Genomic DNA, 25743 nt, shown 5'->3' with positions numbered 1-25743 from the left:
AGTTAATCGATGACATCATTTCCTGTATGTATTGTATAAAAGACACAAGCATGAGGGGGCTTGTTGTCTTCGTTTCTGAAGAAGTTCACAGAAAATAATGTGGAAAAGATACTGTTCCTGGAGCCAGGCTCAGGGGATGGGCACAATGGTGCCCAGCTTACCTCATATTCTAGAGTACTTAACAGAAGTGCTCCACAAGGGCCCATCTTTCTTGTCAATTAAGATTCATGCCTCTGCCATTTCAGCACATTATAATACTGAGCCACCCCTCTTCTCTCACCCTTTGCTAAAACAATTCCTTAGAGGGGCCAAAACTTTAAGACCCCCCAGGAGGCCTCCCACTCCAGCCTGGGACCTTAACTTTATATTGGAAAAGCTCCCCCCCCCCCCTTTGAGCCAGCTGCAACAGCAGAGTTGAAATTCCTTTCTTGGAAAACAGCCTTACTTCTAGCCATCACTTCAGCAAGAAGAGTGTCTGAATTACAAGCCCTCATGGCAGTGGAACCCTTCATTATCTTCCATGCAGACAGGGTTTCCCTCAGGACTAATCCTTCCTTTATGCCCAAGGTGGTGTCTAGTATGACCCTAAACCAGTCCATTCATTTGCCTACTTTTTTTCCCTAATCCACAAAACAAAGGGGAACGGATGCTGCACTCTCTGGACGTGCACAGACAACTTAGATTCTGTTTGGACAGGACTAAGCCTCTCAGAAAATCTGACCAGCTGCTGATTGGCTTTGCTGCAGGGGCAGAGGGGAAGGCCATTTCAAAGCTAACCATTTCTAAATGGATAGCCCATTGCATTCATTTCTGCTACAAGCACCATGGAAAACCTGTCCCACAGGGGTTAAGATCACATTCCATCAGGGCTGTATCTACCTCTACGGCATTTCTCAAAGGAGCCCCTACCAGGGGACATCCTGGAAGCTGTTACCTGGAGCTCTGTACACACCTTCACCAAGCATTACCGCCTGCCTAACGTTTCTAAATCCAGAGCTGGATTTGCCACAGCAGTCTTGCAGGGCTTAATAGCTGGCCCTAATGCTCTTTAACTACCTCCTCCATTCCTTAGCTTTGGGAATCAACACAAATGTGATGACTGCAACAGTGAAACATGAAGAACATAGTACAGTTGTGTACACTTACCATAAATGTAGATGTTCAAGTGTATTCACTGTTGCAGTCCTGGTTACCCTCCCTCCAGCCCCCTGACTTCTCTTAGCTCTACCTTTCCTTCTTGTTTGGTGTGTATATGTGTGTGTGTGTGTGTGTGTGTGTGTGTGTGTGTGTGTGTGTGTGTGTGTGTGTATATATATATATATATATATATATATATATATATATATATATATATTTATTTATTCATGTGTATTTGCTTTTTGATGGGGGTGTACCATTCCGTATAATTGCTTCCTATTATGGGAGCACCTGACATCTGGGGCAAGAAAAACTGATGTAATGGCATCGGCTGCAGGTTTTATACCCCTGACGACTTGACGTCATGGAAGAAGCGACAGCATCCAACGCAGAAATCCGAAGACTCTGGTATTCAGGCCAGCTGAGGGCTGCCTGCAGGCAGATAACCCAAATGTGATGACTGCAGCAGTGAATATACTCGAACATCTACATTTTTATGGTAAATGTGTACACAACTGTACTTTTCCATGATTCTTTTCAGGATAGACCCTATCAGTGCTCCTGAAATGCTGCCCAACTGCCCACCTCTGGAGACAGTCGGGAGACCATTATCCTTGCATCTGAACACCTGACCTTCTGTAACAAAAGATACACGGGTGCTTAAGATAATATACATAGGTTATTTCATACCATTTTCCCAACAACCAGTCTACAAAAGATAAAAGCTTCCCAATGATCCACCCAATTGAAGGACGACAGCAGCCCAAGAAATTCAAAAGCTGCTAGACAAGAGAATCATCCAGCAGGTCCCACACATCCAAATAGGATTTAGAATTTTTTCACCTTTTTTTACTGTCCAAAAATACAGGGGAACTGAGACCAATTTTGGATCTGAGCAAAGTGAATTAATATGTGAAAAAGTCAAAAGGTCTGAATGGTCATGGTCCAGTCCATTCTTTCATTTCTTTGCTAGTATGATTGGATGTGCTCTACAGATCTTCAGGATGCATGGAACTCTTGAAAATATTTACACGTTTGGCTGGGAGCCAGTCATTGCCAATTCAGAGTGGACTCACCACAGCCCCCAGGATGTTCATGAAATGTATGGCAGTGGCAGTAGTTCACTTGAGACTAAAAGGATTCTGAGTGTTTTCATATCTAGACAACTGGCTCCTCACCACCCCCTCTGTGCATCTCTTTCTACAGTCCTGTTTGCTACAGATTCAGTAGGAATAACAGTCGATTACGCTAAGTCACATCTGTCACCAGTACAGAGCCTGGAGTTAATCGGCACACATCTGAACATGACAACAAAAATTGCATCGTTACCAACTGATCACATAGACACACTCATGTTCCAGGTTCATCAGATTTCCCCATCCATCTCCTCCAGACAGATTCATACTTCAAGCATTGGGGTCTATGACATCACCAATAGTCCTACTTTCTTTAGCACCTTACTATATGTATGTTCTTCAATGGACTCTAGCTGTTCAATGGTCTATTCTTCGACAGCTTGTACCTTTTCCAGTCAAGGTTACACTGATTTGCAAGCAGCACATCCAGTGGTGGAACCAGCTGATTGATATTTATCTGGGCTGATCCTTTATTTTTACCACCCCCAATGGCCATGGTGACAATGGGAGCCTCCCAATTGGAGTGGGGGGATATCTTGGGAAGGATGGTCCAAGTTTTGTGGTCCCCCCAAGAGACCAATTTGGATGTCAATGTCCTGGAGATGAGAGCAGTCCCATTAGCGGTGCAGGCATTTCAAGATGCTGTTCTTCTAGGGACTATAGCGATTCAGACCTGCAGCATGTCTGTAGTCTGGTACATCAACAAACAAGGGGAACCTGATCTTACCCTGTCTGCCAGGAGGCTATGAGAGTGTGGCAGTGGGCAGTCTCCACGAACCACTTTCTAGCTGCAACATACATTCCAAGGAAAACCAGCATTCTAGCAGATACTCAACAGGTACATTCTGATGCCTCACGAGTGGTCTCTCAATCAATGGCAGAGGAAATTTTCCGTCGTTGGGGCCAACCTTGGTGCGACCCCTTTGTGTACCCCCACAACAAATGCAGCAGGTATTTTGCCCTGATCCCCCCTCACAGGGAGTCACAGAGAGATGCTGTAGTCTACGTTTGGCCATCCAGTCTCCTTTTCGCTTATCCCCCACTTTCTTTGATTCCCAAATTCCTTCAGAAAGCAATCCGGTTGAAGAGCTCAATCATCCTCATTTGTCCCTGTTGACCTTGACAGGTGTGGTTCCTCTTCCTTTGGTCTCATCTTCATCCTCCCTGGATACTGGACCTAGCTTCAGATTTCCTCTCACACCCCTCAGAAATGAGTCATCCCAATATCCCAGCCCTCAAATTAACTGCATGGTTTCGCCAGTTCCAGTAATAGCCAGACAGCCCAGGCTTTCTTCCCCTTTACATGCTGTTCTATTATCCTTGCAAAAAGCATTTATCAAGAAGGTTTACAAGAGCAAATGGAAAATATTTTCTTTGTGGGGATCCCAAAATAAAGTTGATCATTTTTCTGTCCCAGTGTCCTTGATTTCCTGGCTACACTTTTCAAAGAAGGAGCAAGTTTTTCCACAGTTAAACTACAACTGTCAGCCATTTCAGAATTTTCATATAGGTGACAAAAATTATTCTTTGGCGTCTTCCAAGTTATGTAAAGCTTTTCTGAAAGGCACTTTTCTCCTTAGACCTCCAGTAAAGGATCCTTCAGCACCCTGGGATCTAACTGTGGTGCTGCAAGGTGTGACTCCGGGACCCTTTAAACTTTCAGCAAAAATGATTTAACATTCATGTCATGGAAAACAGCCCTTTTAGTAGCCATCACTTCTGCAAAAAGAATTTCTGAACTCCAGGCTCTTTCATCAGACTCCCTACATTAGTTTTTCATGAAGATAGAATAACTTTACTAACAAATCCTTCCTTTTTTACCTAAAGTGGCTTCGGAATCTAACATTTACCAATTCATTCATTTATCAGCTCTCTTTCCACATTTTTCAAACAAAGGAGAATATATGCTACATCTCCTGGATGTGTACAGGCAATTACAATTTTATTTAGACAGACTGAAACAAATTAGAAAATCAGATCAATTGTCTGTATCCTTTTCATCAAATCTAGTGTGTTATTCAGTTTCTAAAGTTACATTGGCTAAATGGATAACTGATTGTATTTCTTGGATCTATTCTCAAAAATGCATTTCCTTACCAAGACCTCCTAAAGTCCATGCAACTAAATCTGTGGCTACTTCATCTGTCTTTTGGTCAAGAACTTCTGTTGATGACATTTGCACAACATCCGTGTGGTCTAATGCTCATACCTTTGTTACTTATTACAAATTGGATCTAATATCCAGAAGCAGAACTGCCTTTGGCTCAGCAGTTCTCCAGAGTATCCTTTCCCTGAGGCCCTCCCAAGATTTATGTAGCTGGGGACTTTGTCACATTTGAGGAAGAATGAAAAGAACAACATCAGATTTAAAAGTTATGTACTCACCATAACTAGACATATGTGTTGCCCATTTTCATTTTTTCCTCAACTCCCCTCATCCACCCCCTTCCTAACACCTTTTGAAGGAAGCTGTTGGTTTACTTAGTGGAACTTAGAGTTCCGGGTTTGAACCTTATTCTTTTTTTTCTTTATCTAAATTGTGGGACTCTTATGACAACAAACTCTATCTGAGGTTTTGAGGATGGACTAGGGCATTATGGGTAGAGGGAGGAGCTCAAGAGGTAAATCCAAAGTCAAAAGTATGTGGCGGAGTTGGATCAGAGGATAGGATTTGTAACTCATTCATTGCGGAAGAATGAAAATAGGCAACACAGATGCCTAATTATGGTAAGTACATAAATTTTAATTTTGTCAGTAGTTTTGTGGAGTTTGCTTTCTATCTCTCTGTCAGTGTGGATTTTCTGCAGTGCTAGGAGTGTTAGCCAAATGATTAGTACCAATATAACTCACCTCATGATGCAGGTGATTATATTTACCCTTACCATGTTAGTAAGGGAAATGTGCAAACTCCTAGATAATGTCAACTATTTCATTCAGGTAGCCTCAGTGGTAGAAATAGTGACATAAAGTTCTCTTTTGCCTGCCCAACCTGTATGAGCAAGGATTTTCTTCCAGAGGACAAATCCTTGCAGCTTGGCGAAATATTCAATGTATTATTCACTGTTATTTCTTACTTAATGAGATATCTGCCTACAGGTAGTCCAACTGACTAGCCTCACTTCCAGAGCTCTACTTTCCTCAAGATTTGGCCTTCTCCTTCTCATTTCCAGGCAAGAATTGTCATCAGATGGCATCTTTAGATCTTTCGTGGCATGCAGTATCTCTGGACCTGAACGCTACTAGTGTTGTCATTTCAGTAGTTGGCCTCCTTCCAGTAGCCAGTTAAGTACCTCATAGTGTTTTTTCTTTTTTGCTAGAGCAGTTTACTAAATTTGTCTGATAGTGGCAATGATTCTGAATTTGCACTAAAGTGAATAATTGTATAATATACGGAAAGCAAATTCCCCCATAAAGATTTCTTCTCTTTTTTGTTCTGCCTCAGCCCAGAATACAATGTAGATGCGTGCCCAAGTTTCACCCTGAGAATAATCTGCACAAGTACAAAATCTGTCTAGAAGTTTGCAGTGAAAAATAGGGTGCATACCTTGTTCCAAGCTGCTGTGGTGTCAGGCAAGGCCGCTGGGAGCCTCTCATTAAAAAGAAACAGTCCAACAAAAAGCATGGAAAGAAATGCCAGGAAACCGAGGGCATCCTATTGAATTTTGCAATGAAAATGGGGTGTGTGCCTTGTTCCAAATTGCTGTGAGTCAGGCAAGGCCTCTGGGAACCTTTCATCTAGGAATGAACACACTAAAAAGTATGGAGAGAAATGCCAGGAGACTGAGAGCATCCTACTGGATGACTTGGGTCTTCCCAAGTCTAAGAACTTTGGATGTGGGTAGGGTCTTTCAATGTCTGCATCTTCAGTCAGTTTCATCTGAGGTCTCTAAAGCAGCCATAGGCCACCTCGGTTTTGGCTTTTTATGTATTCTCCCAGGCAGAGGATCTTGCTCTGCCTTGTGATATTTTAAAAGCCTCGGTGTCAGAATCTCATGTGCTTACTACTGAAGGGAAGGGTGGTATCATCCATGCTGTTTATGAGGCATTTCCCAGGGACCAGTCTGAGGTCTCATTTGCCTGGCTATTACTCAAGGCCTTTAATGTGTTTTTTTCTGAAGCCATGAGCACAAAACACCAAAGATCAAACTGGTGCCAACCAGCTTGCCTTAATCTGTCACACACTGCCTTGTTCTTTCCACTTGCAAGGCTTCTTCACAGCAACTCTTCCAGCTGGTTGAGACCTTAACTATCTGTGGTCCCCTTCTCAAGTGCAAAGGTTGGAACCTACTTATAAGTTCACAGGTGTGTACTAGGCTAATGGCCCTGGAGCCTTTACAAGCATAGTCCATAGGATTACCCTGGCATCGTGCCACCCGACCTTAGTTCCCAGAGTCTCTGTCGAGTAGAGCCACTGGAGTAATCCCGAGGTGAATTTTCTATTTCCCATCCACTCATCAAGATTTGTCTTGAAAAGGGCCAGTGAGTTGCTCTGCTTGACATGTATGGGAAGTCTATTCCTTAGCATGGGAAGTCTCTGGGTTATGAACCTGTCCCTCCAGCATGTTCTGTTGATTGTGGTCTATGGGTGTGTGGTGCAGAGGGACTGGGATTTCTTTAGATGTAACATTTCTAACAGAGCTGGGTCAGACATGGATTTGTAAGTCAAGCAGAGATCGCCTCTAAGTAGGCGATATGAGACAGACAATAGTTGGGAGTTTTTTGAGTCTGTCCATATAGGACAAGTGTTTAAGGCCTAGGATCCTCTTTGTGAGGTACTTTTGCGGCCTCTCCAGTTGTTGCAGGTGTCTAGTGAGGTGCATGCCAAATGGGGGATTGTACTAGATGATTGGCCTAATGAGGGAAGAGTAGAAGGAGACAATAACCTCTTTCTTCCGGGATGCAAAACCCTTAGTAATGAGATGTGCCACATAAAAGGACTTTCTGACCACAGTGGCAGTGTGGTGGTCAAAAGAGAGGTTGCTGTCAACCTGTGTTCCCAGATCTCTTATAACACCTTCTGTGTTCAGTGGACTACCATCAATGTGGTAATTCATGGTAACTGTTTTTCCCAAAGGGTATGACTATACATTTTTTGGCATTGAGCTTAAGGCCATGGTTCTGACACCAGTTGCTGGTCTCAGTGAGGCCTTTCTGTAGGATGTCAACGTCACTTGGGGAGTTAGTAATAGCTCCCAACTTGCAATTGTCTGCTAACTTTGTCAGCCAGAGTCCCTTTGTGTTGGTCTGGACTTCAGAGAGGTAGATACCAAACAAGAGAGGAAGCAGGACCAAACCCTGTGGGTTCACTTGTGACTGGTCGGCAGTCTGACTTGGAGTCCGCTACTTTCACACTGTGGGTTCTATCTGTGAGCCAGTTTGCAACCCACCTAGTGATATAGGGGTTGATGCCTAGCTTAGTGAGTTTTTCTATGATTCCTGAGTGGGGAATGGTATCAAAGGCCTTGGTCAGCTCAAGGTAGGCTGTATGAACCACCCTGCCTTCATCCACAGCTCTTTTGACAGACTCAAGGAAGTCGACCAAGTTGAGCAGGCGTGATCTACCCTTCACAAAACCAAACTGTGTGGGATCCAGAGTTTGGAGACTCCCTATATCCTTGTTTATTAGATCCATGATGATCTGTTCCATAGCTTTGCATATCAGACTCATCAGGCTAATGGGGTGATAGTTCCTAGGGTCTGTAGTCGCTCCTCCTTTGTGGAGAAGGATGGCTGTAGCAGTGCGACATTTGGTAAGGACAAAGCCTGAGGTGAGGCTGTGATTGAGCAGGGCACACAGGTGAGGTGCCAGTTCACTCTGTAGTTCATGTAGAACACACCAGGGATATTGTCGGGTCCCATAGAAGCTGTATTCTTGGTCTTGGACAGTGCTGTTTTAACTTGTGCAGCAGTAATACTGGGTGCCTGGCAATCTACTGGTATTATGATTGGTCCTTTGGGGTGGGGTAAAGTTGGCACTGAATCTGTCGGCCAGTATATTGGCAATATCTGTTGGCTCAGTATAGGAGGTACCATTGTGCAGTAGCTCAGAGGAAATGTGGATATTGCCGTGGAGCTTCTTTACATAACTATAGAAGGCCTTGTGGTTGACTTTACTATCTGCTGCAATTCTGTTTTCATAGCTAGCTTTAGAGGATTTGATGAGGGATCTCAACTTTTCGTTGAGGCTGATAAGGGAGTTTTTCCAGTCTTGGGACTTCACCTTATTCTGCATTAGTTTCCTCCTTCTGTTGTCGAGTTTGTTTATGGCAAGGGACCACCAGATTGGTTTCCTTTTTTTTGGAGGAGAGCATCTTGGTTCTATTGGGTATGGTGAGATCCATGCATTTCTGTACATGTTCGTACAGTGCATTGGTGTATGATTCGGCAGTCATGCAACTATTCTCCATTTGCATGGGTGCCATGAAGTTAGCCACCTCTGTTTTTAGGAGCTCAAAGTTAGCTTTGGAGAATTTTTTCATGGTGGTTACCTTTGTGGGGGTTGGGAGGGATGTGGATTTCCAAGGTGATGAGTTTGTGGTTGGATCTAACCAGGGAGGAGTTAACTGTTGGTGTGGAGCAACAGTTCCCATATTAGTAATGTCTAGGTCAAGGATGTTGCTATCTCTAGTGGCGGTAAGAATGAGCTGGTCCAGGGCATTGGAATTAATGAATTCTAGGAAACGTTGGGCAAGTGTATTGGTACATGAGTAGTTTTGCCAATTAATGGAGGGGTATTTTAAGTCACCCAGTATGAGAATGTTAGGTTGGACCCTAATATTCTCCAGGGTGCTTAGGAGTGTGGAGTGTGAGTCTTTGGACATGGTTGGGGACCTGTAGCAGGTTACGACTTGAATTGCTGTTTTACCCAATGTTAGCTGCACCTGACGTATCTCAGATGCGTTATGTTGGGCTACCAGTCTGGAAATGTGTGCATCCTTTATGAATATGGAAACACCACCACCTTTGGATCTTCAGTCCAGGTTCTGGGGCCGAAAGGTGTGGAATGAGCTAGAGCCCGATAGTGCAGGGGTGCTTTCTGCTGCCTTGAACCAGGTCTCTGTTTCAGCACAAATGTCGATGTTCTCCATTTTAAGGAGTGCTTCAAGTGAGTGCATTTTGAGATTTAGACTTCTAGCATTGAGCAGCATGACCCTTAGATTGCATTTGTTTGTAGCTGTTACTGTGGTAATTTGATCTTTGGAACACCGCCTAAAAAAGACACTATAGGGGTGGCAAGAACTTTGGCCAGTATCCGGAAGCCCAGGGGTGACAGATGCAGGCCGTCTCTGGCAAAGCATCGAGGTCTGTCAATCATATCATCCCAGGCAGACATATACTGGATCCCCTTAGAATGACACCAGAAACTTAGCCAATTGTTGAAATCAACCATTCTCTGCTTGTACTGTGGTATCATTCTGGGTGATGGTAGGATGCTGCTCAGGCTAGGGTCATATCTGCCTGGGCTACATAAACCAAGAGCTCCTCCATGTGTCTTTTCATGTAGTCCAGGGAGGTATGTCTCAGGTCATTCACACCCACATGTACAATGACAGAGTCATATTTGTACCTGTTGTTGAGGGACCTGAGTGCGAGCATTATGTAGCGGATCCTGGTTCCTGACAGGCAGCTGACTGTTACTTTCTCCTTTTTCAAATTAGTGAGTGGGACATCAGTGTGCCTCACTATCGAGTCAGCTATGACTAGTGTGTTGGGCATGCTGTTTTGCCTTAGGGGCTTTGGTTGAGTGGCACACTGACAGAGTTATGTGCCATGTGATTAGTGTTGTGTTGTTATGGTTGTGTGTGTTTTTGCCTTGGAGGTCTCTGGTGTTTGGGTAGATTTTTATTGAGAGCCTCCGTGAAGGTGTGTGTGTGTGGTTTGTGTTTTTATGTGAAGGCAGTACTGGTGTGCGTTCTGGAGGACTATGTGTTCCATGTGGTGTGGTGCAAGTGTTGACCTTCTCCTCTTGACCAGCTATTCCAGTCTTGGCTGGAGAGTGCGTGGCTTCCAATTTGGATATACAAGTGCATCTCTTGCAAGTCTGAATGTTGGGAGGTTAAGAGGAGAGGGTTGTCAGTGTACGAGATATTTGCTACATTGCCTCAGGATGCCCAAGTTCACCAGGTTAATATGAGAAAGCACAGGGAACTGACCTTTAGATATGCCTGGAGGGGTGGGAATTAATAATAAGTACTGGAGCTGTTTCCTTGTAGAACTTTTAGTGCTGGTAGGTCTTTTGTGTGGTACAATAATTGCTGCAAGAAGTCCGGTAAAGTGCTAGACTAATCTAGTAAAAGTGCAGGAGAGGAGAGAACTAGCAGATCTAAGGGTAAAATTGAACAGCAAACTTTGGCACTACTCAGAAGCTTACAAACAGTCTTGGATACAGCAAATCTGTATCTGGAATAGACTAGTTACAGGAAAGGTGGGAAACGAGCACAAAAGTGGGCTTTTAAACCAGAAAGTTGAAGGAGATGGAAAAACTGCCCAAACGACCAATAAACTACAATTTCTGGGCCAAAAAACACTCCTCTTGTGGTAGATAGGCTACCTAATGCTTACCACTCCCACTGATTAGCTAGATAAGCTAGTTTTTAGATACCACTAACTCTAAAGCAGTTAAACTGGCCAGTATAGGCCAGATACCATCAGCTACACTGTATGAATCTGGCACTGATGAGGACACCATTTCCTTTGTTTTTGCCCCCCATGGATGTTTTCTTTGAGGGCACCCTTCATAAGATGTAGGTATTTCAGTGGGAGGCAAAATAATACTCAGAGACCAGGCCTCCCTGTACCTCAGACACTTGCTGTTCCTCCACCCATGGATGATCTTAAGGATATGTTTTCAAGTGCATCTGTGTAACCATATTCCCTTCCCTAAACACAGGAAACCTGAAAATGGGCCAGCTATTACATACTATACACACTGTGGACAAGATGAAAAGGGCAGATTTGCTTCTGTATAAATCAACATCTAAATCCAATTCTGCACCACCTAGACTTATCACAACATATGGACGCAACACTAACACATTGCTTAATATTGTGCAACACAACTGGAACATATTAACATGTGAACCCAGACTTTATGATATTCTTGGTGACAGATGCTCCTTTTCCTTTCGGAAAGGCAAAAATGTATCCTCTTTTTTCAATCACTTCAAACATTTTGAAGTGAAAACCACAAACACCATTCAAACAACATTATCAGGTGTCCCCCTATTTGGATGTTTTCCTTGTGGACACTGCATTTATTGCACTAAACTACTCAAAACCACCAGCTTCACCAGCCAGAATACTCCTGAAGTATTTAATATTAAATTCTTTGGTAATTGTTCTTCAGATTGGGTAATTTATTTGGCCAAATGTACTTGCCCTGCATTTTATATTGGTCAATCATCGAGACCCTTGAAACTCTGAATATCTGAGCACCTCAGTGACATTAGGCTAAAAGAGAAAGCAATGCCTTATACAAACATTCCCTCATACATCAAAAGGCCAGTTTCAGTTTTACCATCATAGATAAAATCTTGAGATGTAGACAAAACAAATTAGGTTGGAATGATTTGCTTGATTCCATGGAGAAAAAAATGGATCATTAAACTTGGTGGGCTCTTTAAGCCAGGTCTCAATGAACACATGTAATTAATCACATGTCTCATGAATTATTTATATATAAGTTCTTTTTTGTATGTATTTTACACACTGACGAAGGCTCTAAATTTTGTATGTGCCGAAACCGGTCTGTGTTCCAAGAACCTAATACTTTTAATAAAGTATTTCATATTATTTAAGGTGCCTTGTATGCTGGTCCTCTTTCTTTGCCTTCTATCAAGGACCCCACGCCTCCTTGGGATTTAACTCTGTTTTTATCGGCCCTGGTTTATCCACCATTCAAACCAGGTGCCACTGTCACTTTACAGTTCTTATCTTGGAAGATGGCCTTCTTGGTGGCTATTGCCTTGGCCATGAGGGTCTCTGAGCTACAGACATTATCTATCAAAGCGCCCCTTATCTGCTCTTCCATAAAGACAGAGTGACTCTTCTTACTAACCCATCTTTCTTACCAAAGGTGGCCTCTGTAGCTAATATTGACCAGGTGATTAATTTGCCATTTTTTTCCCTGAATTTACTAGAACAAAGGGGAATACAAATTACATTTACTGGATGTTCACAGGCAGCTGTGATTTTATTTGAGTAGAACCAAAGTTTTCAATAGTTGGCTCAATTTTGTGTTTTTTTCTAAGTCACATCTGGGAAAGCCTATTTCTAAAGTCACTCTGGCTCATTGGATTTCCAGCTGTATTTCTACGGCTTATTGTTCCAACGGTTTGTCTCTACCAGGTCCCGTCCGGGTGCATTCTACCAGGTCAGTATCTACTTTTGCGGCCTTTTGTTCCAGGGTTCCTATTTATGATATCTGCTCAGCTGCTACCCGGTCCCCTTCCTATACCTTTATCTCCCATTACAAAGTGGGCATTCTCTCCAGGAGCAGGGCTTCGTTTGGCTCAGCCATGCTCCAGAACATCCTTTCGTGAGGGCCTTCCAAGGTTATTTTAGCTAGGGACTCTGTCCCATAGGTTGAAGACCAAAGGAAAAACAACAAATTCAGATAAAGAGGTTATGTACTTACCATAATGTTTCATCTGAGTTGTTGCTTTTTCATTTGTCTTCAGCCTTCCTCCCTCCTTGCCCACTGCCCTTTTGGAGGTGTAGTGGACTGGACAGATGCAGGCGCAGGCTTCTTCTTGGCTCAAGCTGAGTCTGTGTGCAAGTGCCCTTTTTTGGTCAGGGATTGAGTTTTTTTCTGCTGTGAGGGGTGTGTGCTTTTCTGTAGCAAACTCAGTTTGAGTGGAGGAGGGAGTGGGGCATTATTGGTAGGGGAGGAGCTTGGATTTTAGCTCCGATGCTGGAGTATATAGCGGAGTCGGATCCGTGCTGGATCTGAGTCCCGTATGCTGAGCACAAATGAAAAAGAAACAACTCAAATGGAACATTATGGTAAGTACATAACTTTTTCGCCATCCTGTTCCACCTATCAAAGGGAAACCACTGGAAAATCCCAATACAACCAGACCTAGTCACCCAACAGAAGGGTTGCTTTCTAAACCCCAACCTAGTCTCTCTGCCTCACTCTGTGAATGATTGGGTTCTGATCTCTAAAATACATATTTTTGGAGGAGGTGGTACAGGTTTTACAGGAGGCTACGAAATCATACACAGCCAAGCACAAACTGGAACCACTCTCAGCTGAGGTTTCCACTGTATTTCAGTATCACTGTAAGCTTCTGCATTCTGGGTTAGCCTACTCATCGACTGAAGCACATTTGTCAATCATCCATGCATGTTTACCTCTAGACCCTCCTCTTATGTCCAGGACAGAGGTAAAGCTCTTCCTGGAAGGAGTTCTACATCTTGCATCTCCAAGAAAACTGGATTACCCCACCATGGGATTTTAATTTTGTTCTGGAAGAACTCACTTTACCCCCTTTTGAGCCAGCTGCTTTGGTTATCTTAAAATTCTGCACATGGAAAACTGTCCAACTACTGGCTCTAACCTCTGCTTGCAGGGTGTTAGATCTCCAGGCACTCATGGCTACTTCACCTTTCCATATTTTCCACGATGACAGTGTGATGCTTAGGACCAGTCCTTCTTTTATGCCTAAGGTTGTGAATGAGCTATCCCTCAATCAAGCCATTCACTTACCTGCTTTCTTCCCCAACCCTCAAAATAGAGGGTGAAGGAATGTTTCTTAGACATTCACAAGCAGCTGAGGTTCTGTTTGGACAAAACAAAGACCATCAGAAAAACTGGATAACTGTTTGTTTCTTGGAGGCCAGGCTGAGCCAGCCAGTCTCAAAGCAAACCATTGCACCCTGAATACCCAAGGCTGTCTCCTTCTGCTACTTACTACATGGTAAGTCCCTCTCCTGCTGTCATAAAGCACATTCCACTCTGGCAGTTGCCTCTTCTGGGGCCTTCCACAAAGGAGTCGATGCCAGGTCCATCTTGAAAGCGGCCACTTGGTCCTTTCTGCACACTTTCACCAAGCACTGTAAAATGTATCCCTTTTCCAGGTTTAGGACTGTCTTTGCCAGATTAGTTCTCTCTGGTCTCTTAGACAGTTATTCTTTTTCACACTAGTGAGCCACCCCCACCCCTCTTCAGCTCTGGGAATCACCCATCTGCGATGAATACTGCAACAGTGACTTCATTTAGGAGGATAGTACAATTGTGCAAGAACGTAGCATAACAGTAGATATTCTATTGATCACTGTTGCAGTATTCCTTCTCCTCTTCCTTCCCCTCTATTCTCTTGCTTTGGGATCACACACATATGCTTGCACTCTTTCTTGGGGGAGTTTTCTACTTGTTCTAGCTATGCCCCTCCTAGCTCACTAGTTTCCTCTGTCAGTTGTCTTTAGGCCCCTGGCTTGGAGGTAGTCTGAAGATCTCACATGTCCATCCATCCTTCCTTTATAATCTGATGCACACAAGCTGAGGTCATACATTGGATGTACACCTTTGTTAAGATAAAGTTTTGGGTTCCCACTAGATGTCAATGACAAAAACCCAACTGCGATGAATACTGGAAGAGTGATCAGTAAGATATCAACTGTTATGTTAAGTTCTGTTATGATAAGTTCTTACACCATACTTTATCATTTGTTGACATTTGTTATATTCTCAGGCTGTATTCTGAAATAGTTTTCTCTTCATTCTTGCATGATTTAGTTTTACAAAAGCAAAAAAAAAATCTGCCTTGAATTTCTTCAATTTTTTGTGTTCTGCAATATTTATGGAACTTTACTTACCATGTCTCCTTTAAAAGGATCATGAGCTTTCTGGAACAACTAGATACTAAATAAACTAAGAAAATAAGAAGGTCTGATAACAGTAACTAATAAAGGGAGGAATCCTGAGACACAACATGTTTCACAGACTTGAATGTTGAGATCCTTTTTTTATAACTTTAATATATATTTTTTTTTAGGGGGAAGATCTTTCCAAACAGTATGAAGAACTTTATCTAAAAACCAAAGATTTTGATGCAAGATTGTTTTTGGATAATGACAAAACAGTACTGCCTGTTAAAATGGAATGGTAAGGTGATGAATTTTCCCTTAAAGTTTAGTTTAATTTTATTAACCTACTCACCCAGAAGTCAAAAATTCCAGTCATGTAGATGACTGTGCTGGTAAGCAGTGATATGTTAAATGGCTTTCCCAAAATCACATACACAAGCACACTTGAGGTTTTCACAGCAGCAGAATTTAATATTCTTTTTGCCAAATGTTCAGTGCTATATTACAGATACTGGTTCAAGTAAGTATAAACTAACTTGTCAGACTGTTTCACTTAAGAGTTCCTATCTCTTAAAACAGCCACCCATATCTATATTGCAAAAAAGTTCCAGCAAGGCTGTTATAGGTGTGAGTAGCTCAGTTCCATTGTCAGTGCTTTCTAGGCATCAGCATACTTTGCATGATTTTAAAATATTTCAGATTTAACAGATGACCCTGTTTTTTCCTCAGTCAGTCAAAATACATGTTTTGTTTGCATTTTGGGATGTCTGTGTATTCTTACAGCTGCATGGCACTCAAGTACTGCCTACACCATCACATGCATTCCTGGAGTCTACTGGTTCTTTTTTGATGTTCACACAATCCTGCTCTAAGTTCCTGCTTGCACGAGTAAACATTGCAGTAACTATTCAGATGATTATTATATTACCATTCATGATTCACAATGGCTTTACATTTTCTGTTTTAAAGAAGAGCGTGACAATGTTATTTACCACAGTACCAGAGGCAGCAACTAAATATTAAAGAGAGAGCCTGCTGGCTGACTTAGTGACCAAGAGTCTCTGCACGGAAGCCTGTGGCAGAGTCCTCCTTACAGTACCAGGCATGTGTTGGGAGCATCTTTATCAAAGCAGACTGAAGAGGACAGGTCTGAGCATGAAACCTCTAGAAGTAAATCTGGCGTTCATTCACACTCTTTGAGCTCACCCCACTACCAAAATTTCGAATCCTGAGGTGTGGCTGAAGATGTTACACTCAGGTGGAGCCTGCTTATAGCTTTCATCCTTTGGGTTGTATTCCAAGGTTCTTACCAGCTCTATTTTATTTTATTTGCTTTTGTTGACTGGGTAGTTGATCTGGTCAAAATACCTTGTTCAGCCACAACCTGGACCTTAGTTGGCAAGACAAAAGTTTACATGGTCATTCAGTTACAAGACAAATTGGATTTGCAAAAGTATCAGGAAAAAAAATGATTCAGGTGTTATCTCTGAGGCTGCAGGAAGATACAGGAGGTCCCCACTGGGTATTTTTGTTGTATAGAATTGCAGTGAAGGATGTTAATAACAGGCTCAAAAGCTGAACTTAAGGTTGCTCATGGGCATAGTTGATGGGCAAAGAGGAGAATAATTAAGGCGCCACAGTTAGGATAGTGATAGACAAGGAAATAGAACCTTTGATTGAATTTGAATTCAATAAGCATAAGATCTTTAACCAAAAAGTGGAATATCCTCGACCTAAAGTTAACCATGGCAAATTAATTGACAGCAGTTGTGCCACAGCCGCAACTCAACAATGACCACATCATTTTGAGGTTTACCAATGGACTGATGCTCTCTGCCACTAGAATGGAGCTTTGGGATTACAGGAAGGTGATTTTTGTTGTTTTGGAAAGTAGTGCTAATGCAGAAGAATAGTAGAAACTGAGAACAGTCGAAGAGGCATGGGGTGGGGCTACACTAAATTAAAAGCAAGAAAGAGAAGAAAATGTTGTATCAAGAGAAGGAAGATATGAGAGAGAACTGGGGAAATAGTATGACAAGTTGACCCTGGAAAAGCAGAAGATAGGAGAGTAAGAGATGGCCAGCAGGCTTTTTCCCAGCATACTGAAAAAAGAAGGTATTAGTAACAGATTGATTTTTTGGATAGTCAGTAAACTGATATGCAGACTAGTAGAAAGTAGGATGGGAGATGAGCAGTTCAGATTCAGATCAGGATGCGACACGACTGATGGTGTTTGCAGTGAGACAGATAGTTGAGAAGAAGCTAGAGTTGAGGAAAGAGTTCAACTTGGGCATTCAGTGACTTGGTAAAAGCGTATGACAAGGTTCCAAGAAAGCTGAGTTTAGCAGTCCTGTGGTGGTTGGAAAAAACAGAAATACTTGTAGAATTAGTGCAAACTATGTACAAGGACCCAATGACTCAAGTACAAACCATGTTTGATCTCACAGAAGGGTTCCCAGTGGGAGTGGGTATACAGTGGGTCAGCAGTAAGAACCCTGCTGTTCATACTGGTGATGGACTACATTAACAGACAGGTCAGTGGGGAAAAATCAACAAAGTTGCTGTATGTAGATGATTTGTCATTATAAGCAGACTCTGAGAAAGAACTTCAGTGAAGGATAGGGGAATGGAATGCAAAAGTGAAGCCACTTGGGATGAAACAGAGTATAGATAAGACAGTTGCAATGTCAGCAAATGGGGGTAAATCAGAAGAAGTGGAGAATTGCGATAGAAGGGAAGATAGTGGAACAGGTTAACAGCTTCAGGTATCTGGGAGGAGTGGTTGAGGAGAAAGGGAAGTCTGAATGAGGAGGTCAGAACTTAGAATCAGAGGGGCCCTGGACAACTGGCATAGTGTGTCAGGTGTAGTGTATGACAGAAGAATGCCAAAGAAGCTGAAAAGTAAGGTGTTCAAAACAATGGTGTGACCAGTACTACTGTATGGTACAGAAACCCAGGCAGTAAAGGCAGAGCAGTTGAGGAAGCTAGAGGTGATAGAGACATAGTACCTGAGACGGGTGGTAGAATACACACTGAGACAGGTGAAGAAATGATGGTATAAGAGCAGAAGTCAAAGTATCTGCAATTGCAGCAATGGTCAAAGAGAATGGAGTACAGTGGTTTGGGGATGTGCAGAAAGGCAAAAGGTAATCTGATGAAGATGATTTGGGACAGACTGGAAGAAGACAAGAGGAAACGAGGGCATCCAGCAAAGAGGTGGATGAACTGTGTGAGAGAAGGCCTGTGACAGTCACATGAGTGTTGAAGACAGCAGGAGAGTGGCATTGAATAGAGATCTATGCCATCAGTTGAGACGACACCCCATCCCATGTAGAAAATGGGGAAAAAGGGGGTTGATGGTGGTGGTGGTGTCCAGGTCCAGGGATGTAAACATTCCACTGTACTTGACTCTCATCAGGCCAATCATTGAATATAATGCCCTATTCAGTATGTACCTGCACGAAAACTTATCACAGCTGCAGCGACTACAGCACTTTCTCTAAAAAAAAAAAAATCCGGGCTTAAATCACAAAAACTGTGCAAACCATCTCAAAACCTTATCCCTCTTCTCTGTATCATACCGGCTACTAAGAGGCAACCTCTGCTTGTGTGCAGAGCCTCAACAGACCATATCCTGCCAGACTCTTTACACACTTGGAAGTTCAGTGGTAGCATGAACACTGACACTCAAGAAATCTCAGTCTCTTTTTGCAAAATAAAACATGTTTGAGAGATGGGCATGTATACAGTGAATATCTGCCAACTCCTTAACCCCCTCAAAAAATGTACTTCTCTTACTCTATTCAAACGTAATATTAATGAATGGATGGTATACTATAAATTCACCTCTGGTCCAACACCCATGTTCCTCATGGATAGGGACAAGAAGCAAATGTCCCAACATATCCATGCAGTGCCTGCCTCTCTTGCCCATATGCCAGATATATGGGCTAAAGACTTCTATAGGGATTGTAATGCTAGCCTTCTTAATATTGTCACAGATGAGAAGCCTGTTCCATATCTATGAACCTTTTGGTGGTATAAGGAGTGTGTCAGAAGATGCAATTTTCAGTTCTTTCTTGCTGTGTACTGAGAGTAAGCCATATGTATCTTGCAACACTCTGTCCATAGGTCACCGTACTTCTAGCAGCCATATAAGTACCCAATAACTTGTTTTTCTAATCTTATTATAATCTGCTATATTGCTTGCCTCGTATTTGATTCTAGTTCTGTAAAACTATTGTAACTGTGCGGTATGTGGGAAACGAGGATTTCATTGCAGGCATTTGTTTTGCCTATGCCTGAAGTAAGGACTCTTGTCTGTACTGCATTTCTTTCACATTGAAGACATTCAAAAAAAGGAGTCAGCCTGTCCAGGAGTTTTCATCCAAAAAGGATCACCTGCCTGATTTCAAGTCATTGTGGCATTTCTCCCAGACCAAAGTGTCTACCGTGTCCAGAGAATGAAGACCCTTCACCTTTGGAGGCTCTAACTGTGAAAGAAAAGGTGGGATGCCGAGGATCTTAGTATGAGAGGAGGTTTCTGGTGACCACATTAAGGGTTCCATCCCCCACCCGCAACATGAGGCATATAAGGCAGCTCTTCTAAAGCCAAGAGGAACAAAAACACAAAGCACAAACAGATGAGTGCTACCTTGCCTCGGCCTAGATCAGGCAGTGCCTCTTTCCATGCCAATTTAGAGGCATCTGATAACTGCCTTTTTCAGTTGGTTGAGGTCTTCATTTCATTTTTGAAAACTAAAAGGCTAGACATGAACATTTATGTGGTGTCTGTGGCTCCATCAAAAAAGAGAAGGTTGGATTCTCCACAGAGGGATTTTGATTCCCACGGTTCAGGAGCAGATATACCGGTGTTTGTGGGCCAGATCCATACCTGCTGAAACTTACATCTCTTGCACCAAAATTACACCCTATCTTCCACTTCCTCATCAGAGAAAATTTTTTTATTGGTAATACACTTCATAGGAAAAAGGAGGTTTATCTATGGGAGATTAAAGAATATTCTGAATCCCAGCAAAAGTATAGAATTTATAATGGCTTGCCTGAGCCCAGACCTCTAGCTATCCCCGCAGTACTAGAGTTCTTTGAAGATATTTTCATTAATACATCTCTGGAACTCTCCCTTCCCCTGCTTCTAGGAAGCCTGACCATTTCTACAGAGTTAGGGATTCCCAAAAGTACCATGATAGGAACCATTTGGCAGATCAGGATGTGGTGATTCTGTACATAGCATGGGAACTACTTCAGCTCCAGTCAAGAAGCATATTGTCACTGACGGGATCAGCACATTACTCAACAGATTTAGAGGAAAAACATACACTCTACTGCCCTTTCCTTTAGAACCTTCAACTGACCATTCCACGTGCTCTCCTAACAGCAGTCTCTGTTGTAGAAGATGAGGGCTAAGGTAGTAGGAATTCATGACAAGATGTGAAGTAGGAGATGATGTGGCTGTGATGCTTTGGGCTCATCATGCAGAGCAGTAGCTTCATGATCTGTGATATGGAGACATGTCTGGCTCCTGCTAGAGTATGTAAAGACAGGAGATCCTAAATGCCCCATTGATTAAGGATCTCCCCTTTAAACCCCCCTGCTCAGGAACTTAAAAAAACTGGAGGAAAGGAAAAAGACTGCACGAGTTGATAGATAAAGCAGGAATTTTCTAGCAACAAGCCTAGCCCTGTCACCCTAAACTGAGTAACGCTGTACTTGACAAGGGGAAGAAGGGAAGGCTTAGGAAAGAATGTCAAGCTAGATACAGAGATGAGTCCAGTATTCCTCAGGGACTGAGCACCGGGAGAGATCAGCCATGACTCATCTAGTCTACCCCCTCATTCCATCCCCCCTTCCTCACCAAATCTGTACCCCACCACCACAACATTTTGGAGGGTTCTGGTCTATCTTTATATGAAATTGGAAGGAAATAACCCAAAACTAGTTTGTGCTAAATGTCCTCTATAAGAAGGTATGAATTATAGTTCCATGACATTTCAGAATTCCCAGGCATTCCATCAGACAGACAGAATGAAGAGGCCCTCATTCCTGCAGCAATTCAGGAAATGATGGTTCTGGAGTTGTAGGAAGAATTCCTCCAAGAGTCTAAGGACAGTGATTCTGTAAGGCTCTTCGCAAAGAAAGAGGGGGTCATGCTGATCATCTTAGACTTTATATATCTAAACAAATTCCTCAGGGATGTAAATGTCAAAATGTTTACACTCCAAAGTCTACATACTTCATACGCACTTATGGTCACCCTAGATCTGAAGGATACCTACCATCATGTATCCACTGGCATTAAGCACAGAAAATTCCTAAGATCTGTAGCATGGGGAGATCATTTCCTGTTATCACCCTTACCCTTTGGCTCATCTGCACCCAAAGTATTTACAAAATATGCTGCTTCAGTAATTTTATATTGCAGGACAGAGGGTATCCAAATTTACCCCTTCTTGGATGTTTGCCTGATCCTGGCAAAAATCTAAGAGGGCATCCTTAAGGGTTTAAATTTCACCCTAAATTGCTTCAGGAATGTGGGGCTTACAGTCAACAAATAAAAAAAAAAAATCATATTTCATTCCCTCAAAAAATGGTTGTCTTGGGGGCATGTTTGGACATCAGCCTGAACAAGGCCTCCTTTCCACAGGACAGAGTGGTCCATCTGGCACAGTACTTCAAAAGCATTCTGCAAGAAACAGAAATCACTGCCAGGGAGTTCCTCTGACTACTAGGTGTCATGGTATCTTCTATCATGATGATCCCCCTAACTTTTCTGTACATGGGAAAAGTTGTCTTGGCATCTGAGGAACAGATGATGTCAGCATACCCATCCTTTACAGACCAAAATTCCTATTCTTCCCTGCATCAGAAGGGAGATCTCATAATGGATACACTAGTGTGCTCAGAATCAGGGAATTCCCTTAATTCACATCTGCCTACAGTGACAGATGCATCAGACCTGGCCTTGGGGGGACAGGGGCATGTGGGAGCCTTCAAGTCCAGGATACATAGGAAAACAGGTGAGGAAAAAATATAAACATGAAATAAATGATGGCAGTCATCCTTTTGCTGAAAGCCTTCACTCCTACCTTTAAAACATGAAGATGTTCATCATAGTCAGTGTTGCATTACTATGTCCCATAGGCATCTCTGCAGGAACCTCATGGTGGCTTTAGCTGTGGTGTCTCCAGAATCCACCAAGGGTCATCTAGCATGCATCCAGAAATTCCTTGCCAAATGATTTGGAGGCTAGATTCATAGACTGATTTATAAAGATGTACACCTCAGCTACTGTGGCCCTGAGCCCGCTCTGATCTGCCTGTTCCATATGTTCAAATACCTTGAGTCAGTGCATGAACAAATAAAAGCGAAGGCAGAGGGATGCAAGAAAAGAGCCTCTAGAGGGTCATCCAGGAATTGTGCACTGTAGTCCAGACATTCAATAAAACAGGGCTGTGATACACTTGATGCATCATGTAGATAGGCTGCCATGCTGTCTGTGATGATGGGATGAACTTGGCTTAGGACTCAAAACCTGTCAGATCACGTAAAAGCAACTCTCCTAGATGTCTCACTGGGCAAGGGGCATCTCTTTGGACCTCAGAAGTGCTTGAGAAATTGGGCAAAAAGGGGAGCTGATGAAGTGTATTAAAGAATTTTACTTTTCCCCTACCCCTGTATAAAGAGGAACTGCACTAGTAAGCTCTGGCCCTTTCCTACTAAACAGGAAAAAACAAAACCAATAACCAAAAGCTAGCAGTTAACTTGGCTCACCACACCAATACTCAAAAAAATAAAAATGCAGTGGAAACGCAAACTCTCATAATAAAATTTTAATGCACAACACTTAAGCTCTTTAATTTCTGTAGCACAACTTGGGTTGGAGGCCCATGCACCAAAGAAAGTAGCAAGCCAACCAGCATTCCATATCCAAGGAGCCAGCCCCTCCCAGGGAGCAGCTGTGACTGTCATCAGCACCTGACCTCCCTTCTGTCAGATCACACCCCAACCTCATCCCCCTCTTTCCCTCATGGGGAGGCTCTTCTTCAGACATTGGTAACAGATCACCCAAGACAAATAGGTACTGTATATTATCAGAAAGGGCCATTCCTCTCAGTTCAGAAAAACCCATCTTTCCTTGGCATTCCCACCCCTCCAGAACAGCAAAGGGAACCAGTTCCACATCACTAACAGGATCTGTTGCATCATGGTTCTAGCCAACCACTTCCACCAGAAGAGGCAGGCCCAGGTTTCTACTCGTTCCCCTTCCTAGTCCAGAGAAAAGTAGGAACCTGGAGTCCCATTCTGGACCTTTCAGAACTCCTTGATTATTGGTGGTACATGTTTAAATACCAGTCTGACTATTTTTTGCTAAGCTCTGATGGTAAGGTACAAAAGTTCACGAGAGTTGGAGAATTGGTGTTTTTTCATCACGTATAATTTACTGCAGAGATGTTTTCCTTGGCCCTCAGATGAACATGGAATGCAGCCCATCTGGATGTACAGATTATCAAAACATTACTGATGTATTGAATTGTTTATTAGTGATGTACTGAATTGTGTACTGCAGTGGTGGTGCTGCGGTAGCGTTGTCACCTCACAGTAAGACGTCCTATTCGATTCTCAGCTAAAGTGTCTTATGTGTGGAGAATTGAATTGGAATGGATATTGCGGCTGAGAGCCCATATACCCCCTGGACTTAACACTACTGTTAGTTTAAAACCTGTTTTAGCATCCAGATGAATTGTATATTAGGAGTTCTTAGTGATAATTATATACACATTTCACTCTTCATTATCACATTTTGTATATATCTATTACGTTAATTATATACATTTATTCACTATTACATGATTTTGTATTTTTATCTCCTATTTTTACTTTTATCTAACATCATTTAATTTGCATATTTTAGATACATTTTATTACTTTATATGGTGTATTATACGGATTATTAAATAAATTTATGATTGTTATATATTATGATTATAAAATAGATATAGTTGATTTAGATATATACATGCTCATATATTACACATATTTCTCTACAGAAGTTTTACACATACATTTTTCACATGTGTATTATTCATTCATTGAATATTGAATATTTAAATATTTATATATTTAAACAGCATTATTTATTTGATTTTTATATAATATATTATATATTTTTTATCTGTTATTTGAATTTGAGATATTACAAGTTCAAATGGTGCTATCAACAGTTTGGGTTATCTAAAATGTACTGAATGTTTCTTTAAATGAAGTGATCTAATGAACTAATTGGTTTGATATATAATTAATAGAAAAAGAGCGGGAAATTAGGCAATTAATTGTTGCTATATAAGTTCTTAGTATCTACTAATGAATTGTAACCTGATGAAGCATACTGGATAGTATGCGAAAGCGCTTGTTATTTTATTAATAAAGAATTTTTATCAATTACATCGTGGTGACTCTCGTCTTGGTGTTCCTGGGATGTGTGGAGACATGCGTGAATGGGCGTACCTTCATTGAAGGTTGTGCGTCACTGCTGGCAACTCGGTACGTAAAAATCTACTGCCAGTCATTAGCGGGCCGGAGTTCCGCTGTGCCAATCCCCAACTGGGAAAAGCCGAAAGAAACAAGTGATGTATTGAATTGTGATTGTAGTTTGCTCTTTACCACAGTAGTTGTATATTTTTATTAAGTTTGACTGGTTGAGAAATGGTATGCACAAACAGACTAGTGAGAACAGAAGTGCAACAACACCATTTTATTCATTTCATTCATTCATTTATTCTATGCATTGCATCAGCATGCTGACTGAACCAGAGCTCAAATGAATTGCAATATCAATTAGGAGCTTTGTGAACAAAGGTGGTAGTCAAAGACTAGGAGTGCAGCATTAAATAAGGGCATGCTTCATCTCTGAGAAATTTGTAACACTGAGTCTAACAATAAAATGAAATAAATAAAAGGGACAAGGCTGAGATAGGGTTGCCACCTTTTCAGACACCCAAAGTGGGACATTTTTGGTACAAACGTCAGATTTTGCAGGCCAAAACATACCCATGGCGAGTACAAAGAACAGAACTTCACTTTTTTGCCTAAATCAAAGCTTATTCTTTGTAGCATTTTTGTTGCTTATTCTATTTTTGATAACATTTAGGTGTTTCAGATACAGAATAACTGTTTTATGCAACTATTGCATAAAATATAGAAAATAATTTTGTCCTAAAATCTCAGGACATTTGCCATTTTTACAATTTTTTTGCAGGACACAACTGCCCAAAGAGGGGGACTGTCCCTCGCAAAGTGGGACAGGTGGTAACCCTAGGCTGAGAAGAATTAAGGAATGTAAATCACCAAATTAGGCATCTTTTACTTTGTCTTAATTAAAAAAAAAAAAATGCAAGTCCTGCTGTTCACTTTGATCAAAGAGAAGGGTACTTTTAGTAAAACTGCTCCCCAGAACAGGAGTATGTAGTCATTGTGCTAAGTTTCCAAACCACTGCTTTCCCACAATAGTGCTGTGGTTCATGTATGATAAACGGGTAGAACGGTGACTGGGACATCTGGTGCACTGGCCAGCAGAGTAATCCTCAGGTTGGCATTCCCCTCTCAATAAGAGTCCAGGACCCAAAAAAAAGGGAGGGTGTCC

The 25743-nt window shown here is 42.1% G+C and overlaps 1 protein-coding gene across 2 annotated transcripts in view; it reads left to right on the top strand.

Annotated features, from left to right (window-relative positions):
- RB1 (RB transcriptional corepressor 1) overlaps positions 1-25743 on the top strand; it is a 3440561-nt gene that overhangs the window by 1340041 nt on the left and 2074777 nt on the right. For both annotated transcript variants that reach the window (XM_044073175.1, XM_044073174.1), the window contains exon 10: positions 15272-15381. In XM_044073175.1, the coding sequence (XP_043929110.1) occupies positions 15272-15381 (110 nt within the window). The remainder of the gene's footprint in view (positions 1-15271; positions 15382-25743) is intronic.

Source organism: Protopterus annectens, chromosome 5.part1 (assembly GCF_019279795.1).
Source record: "Protopterus annectens isolate FY-2018-M chromosome 5.part1, PAN1.0, whole genome shotgun sequence".
In the NCBI taxonomy this organism is placed as follows: Eukaryota; Metazoa; Chordata; order Ceratodontiformes; family Protopteridae; genus Protopterus; species Protopterus annectens.
Note: the sequence above shows the minus strand (reverse complement) of the source record. Positions and strands in the feature narration are given on the sequence as shown.